Genomic DNA, 4771 nt, shown 5'->3' on the forward strand with positions numbered 1-4771 from the left:
TTCTCCTTTCATCTAGAGATACAAAAATCCCGAAGAATGACGGGAAGTTTTATTTGACCAAAACCACCAAAGATATGGAGGAAAATGTGTAAAATATAAAAGTAGCCTAAAACCTGTTTTTTAGCTAATTATGCTGAATAATATTGTTGACAAGAAGTTTTCTTTCTTAAATAGGAGAAGAGAAAATCATGTTTCCCTTCCTTCATCTCCAACAAACAGACGGATATTTAAATTATAGAGTAGCTTCCCTATTAAAAATATCAAAGGAGAAATTGATGCTTTTATATTTATTCATATGGCCATACAAATAAGATATTGATATACAATACACACACTATGTCTAATAATTAATAAATCAAATAATATCATGATATTTTTTACAAACTGGATTGCAGGATATCTTGTTCCGGGTTGCAGATGCAGGTGTTGTGAACGGTTGTCATGAGGAATTACTGATAAAAGATTTTGGATCTACCAGAGTTTATCTCAGTAGTTTTAAACATCTCTGTCTTTATTGCAGTATTGCCACACACTCCTCTAGCCTGCTCAATTTTCAATATTTTGCCGGCTGGAATTTCTGTTTCGATGTTGAAAGTTGATACTTCACTCCTGGCTTCATAGCTAGTATGTTGCCAGTTATAACCAGTAGAGAAAGTTGTACTAACCGAAGCTTCAAAAATTTCAAAAAAGCTTGCTTTTACTGTTGTTGTAACTGACACGTCAATATGAAAACCTTGAGATATTTCTGTGGACCACTCTGTTCCAATTTCATATTCATAAGTGAATGTGGTTGGGAAGCTTGAACCTGAATTGTCCAAATACGCTACAGAAGTCCATTCATCTGACGGAACACAGTTGGGCATAATCATACCACATTCTACAATGTAGCTTCTAACACAAGGACGTCCATAACATTTTTTTAAAACACCATAATCTTTATCATCATATTGAAAGACAGGTCCCTTAATGGTTGCCATCTTTCCTTGGTAATCAGGTTTTTCGAATATGTGAAGTTGACAACCAGAATGCACATACACTGACCCCATCCACAAGATACTTACAGGAGATCCAGGACGCATTGTTCCAGCCTTCTTATCGGAATAATCTCCATTACAGGCAAGGGAGGAAATTGGGCCTCCTTTATTGTAATAAATTCGTGCACCAATGAATTGTCCATGTAATACTTTTGGAAATTCTGAAGGGTGTGGACAACCATTTGATGACCTGTTTTAAAGATGATATTTAATGTTTCTGCATAGATCAATTCTTTCTATAATAAAAAGTAATAAGCTTTTTTTGTCTGTAGCAAAGGATCTCGCTAACCGATGAACTGATATGGTTTTTTTTACAGTGAAGCTTTTTATAGGCTATGAGATAGTTTTAGGCTATTTGATTTTTTAAAAATAAGTCTGGGTAGGGTTTTATGCTATTTTACTGCCCTTCGAATATAGAGCCCCTAGATGCTAGGGGCGCAGCCGCTAGTAATTAATATATTAATAGTTTCATATTTAACAAATTGTCAAAGACTTTAAACAACAATATAGATATGTATTTAATGAACAACATTAAAGAGAAAAGTTCATAAATCAATATTAAATACACATCAACATTTAAAGCCGCAATATTAGTATGTGAAGAGCCAAACCAAAACTATAAAACTATACTATACTAAAATTTTTTGTTTAATATCATCCCTCATGGTTTTTCTACTGTAGAACATATTACTATTGTCACTGTCAGCTGATGAATCAATCTGAATATGGTAAATTTTATGATATAAATAATGCACAAAAAGTTGGTAGTTATTCTGATATATACCATTCATACATATATAATATGGATTGAAAATACCTAGTTTATTTCTTACTATTTCAGCTACGCCCCTTAGAGGCCTTTTTTTGAGGGGGGGGGAGGGGGTTTAGTCAATCTGCTTTTATTATTTTCTAGGGTCTATTTGTCTTGGAGAAAAAAATCAAAATAAGTAAGAAAACCACCATAATGTTATAAAAACATTAAGGCTCACACCACTCTTCACAACTCCAACAATAAAAATTATCTTTTTAATTAAATTATACCTACCATAGCAGCAGATGGAAGGTCCTCTTTAGTTGTTGTTACAGTGGCTGCTGTAGTTGTTGTATCAGGATCTGCAGTGGTTGTTGTTCCAAATGCTGTTTTAGTTGGGGGGATAGTGACCCCACATGTTCCTATACATAAGAAATGATAAATAAATTTCTACAAGACTACAACTCTCACTATGTGTGAAGGTCTGTAATGTTCTTGAGAACATTAAATTTCTGTATGGGAAAGGTAGAAGGCTGATACCGCTATTGTAATTTTCCCAGTCAATTTTTATCTTAATCAAGCATTTCAGTAAATATAAAAATCTTTTTTTCTAGGGGCAATCTATCTTGGCAGGCTTACAGGGTGGTTGTACCCTCCCAAAACTAGTTTAAAAAATTACCAGGACCTATTTGAAGCTACACTTTAAAGGAGAATCATATTGGTTCATTAGTTAGCCATACTTGTTAGTTGATTATTGTGTATTTATGTATAGGAATGAGAAACTACTAAATATTTAATAATACTTCATTATTAAGTAGGTACTTTTACATTATTAAATTAACCCCCCCCCCTCCCATTCCCAAAACAAAACAAAACTTTACCCAAGGGAAATTTTTTAGGGTGGTGATTACCCCCACCAACAGATTACGGGGGGTATTTACCCCTCCCAACAGTTTTCAGAGGTGATAAATACCACCCCCCAGGTAAAAAATTTTTTGGGGGGGTATACTCTTACTTATAAAAGATAGCAGTTCATAGAGCTGCTCTACTCCTAAAATATAAACACACTAGGTTTCAAGTAGGCTCCTCCCTGAACCAGGGTTGGGGGTTGGTCCTACAGTCCTGCTTAACCCACTAATAACACCAATAGGGTAGGTTAAGCAGAATATCTTGGGAAATTCCTGTCATTTTGTATTTTCGACAGTAATCCTATATAACTTTTCTATACAATAATTGAATCATCAACATTAGCATATAGTATACATGTTTAACAAGGAATATACATTTAGAGGTAGCACAGCCTATATAAAATTAGGCCTGGGGCCACTATAATTATTATCAATGAGATAACAAACTAAAATACTTACTTCCGCAGTGCCACAATGCACCAAGCACAACAACGAAGGATAATATTCCTCTCATCCTAAATCAGAAAAATTTCAGTATAGCTCAGAATCAGATTTATTTTCAAAGGATTAAAACCAGTTCATCGTTATACTAAACAATCATTTGTTTGTATTTATTGTATTTCTTCAAATAAAGTAAAGTTCATAAAAGAGGGAGGAATGCGGCAATTTGTAACACGAATATCAGCAATTTTATTTTGAGTTTTATAGATAATTGGGTAAAATATTTTTGGTATCTTTTATAAAAACGGCGGGCTCCCTGCTTCTCCCACTGATCACCGCCGTTTTCCGCCACCACCAAAAAAAATTCTCTCTCATTTCTTGTGAATTAGGCAATTTGGAATCATTTAAGACCATATTATTTTTTTCTAAAATTTGTCATCCCATCCGGGGGGACAATTTTAAATAAATAATAAATTCAATGCTTCTGCGCCTTTGAAGATCAATAAAATATGCCGTGGTTCTTTTTAAAAATTCTTGTTTATTAAGGTATGTTTTAAAAATATTGGAACAAAATCATGTTTTGGTGGGCCACTAAAATAGATTAACATTAAAAATGGTAATGATTCAAAATCGCCAAATTTGGCGAGAAATGTAAAATATATTATTTAATAGAAAATGTTATATATACCGTTATAAATTGTGTATTTTGGAAATACATTTTATTGCTATTGGTAATTTAGGAGCTATGTTGAAAAATGTGAGAATGGTTGAAAAGTTTAAGTCTATATCCTTTTTAAACGCTAAGCTTTTCTATAATTAGGGTCAGTCCGCCCGTACGTCTGGAACGGATAGCTTTTTACGTTAGTTTTGGCATGTTATAACTGTCCTATTGATTTCAAACTTTGTATGGTGATTTAGAAAGCGTAGCAACTTTATTAGCGTTACTAGAATGTCCGTACGTTCATTTTAAACATTTTTATTGATTTTAAACTATTTCAACAACAAATTTTAATGTGATATTATAATCCGATTGACCTTATTTTTGGAATACTGATGCCTAGGACAACAAAGTACAATAGTATAAGCAAAGCATCTCTATAATCAATTCCGAAAAATGTAAGTATGTCCTGATTTATTTTCCTGCATTTAAGCAGTTTTTCAAAAAGTTTACTTAAATTTTTTTCAACTTTAATACATTTATATTCTATATTCTCTGACACTCTACAAGTGTTAATGTTCGTTTGTCCTACCGCTCATAATATTAATATCAAATAATATATTCAACTATAAAAACAAAAGATCCTTAAAGTTTCTTAAAGTTACTGGATATTTTTTGCTGCTTTCCCTTAAAGTTCCTAGAGAACCTCCCCCCTCCTAACTTGGAAATAAAGTAAACGTATTAGTTGGTTTTTTTTAAGTCTATGAAAACTTACACCCATTATAACGTGTTCTAACCTAGATTATAAATATCCCCTTTTTTTTTCATTAATTTATAATTTCTGTTTTTGTCTTGGCACTTATATTTTATTTTAGGGAGTGCTCCTATGAAGGAAATCATTCCTGGAATATTATTATAAACTCCACCTAGGGATTAAGTTTAAGGAAGAGTGGTTATAGGGGGTTTGTAGCTGTGAAAT

General features: G+C 32.8%; 1 protein-coding gene across 1 annotated transcript; it reads right to left on the reverse strand.

The window, feature by feature from the left end:
- Positions 1 to 278: 278 nt before the first annotated feature.
- On the reverse strand, positions 279 to 3207 carry LOC145333848 (uncharacterized). The gene is made up of 4 exons (XM_080179107.1): positions 3153 to 3207; positions 2080 to 2207; positions 1694 to 1753; positions 279 to 1223 (listed from the first exon to the last, which is right to left on the reverse strand). The coding sequence occupies exons 1-4, from the start codon at positions 3205 to 3207 to the stop codon at positions 450 to 452; spliced, it is 1017 nt and encodes a 338-aa protein (XP_080035233.1). The 3' UTR covers positions 279 to 449.
- Between the last annotated feature and the right edge of the window lie 1564 nt (positions 3208 to 4771).

Source organism: Acartia tonsa, chromosome 12 (genome assembly GCF_053477335.1).
Source record: "Acartia tonsa isolate MP-2025a chromosome 12, ASM5347733v1, whole genome shotgun sequence".
NCBI lineage: Eukaryota > Metazoa > Arthropoda > Copepoda > Calanoida > Acartiidae > Acartia > Acartia tonsa.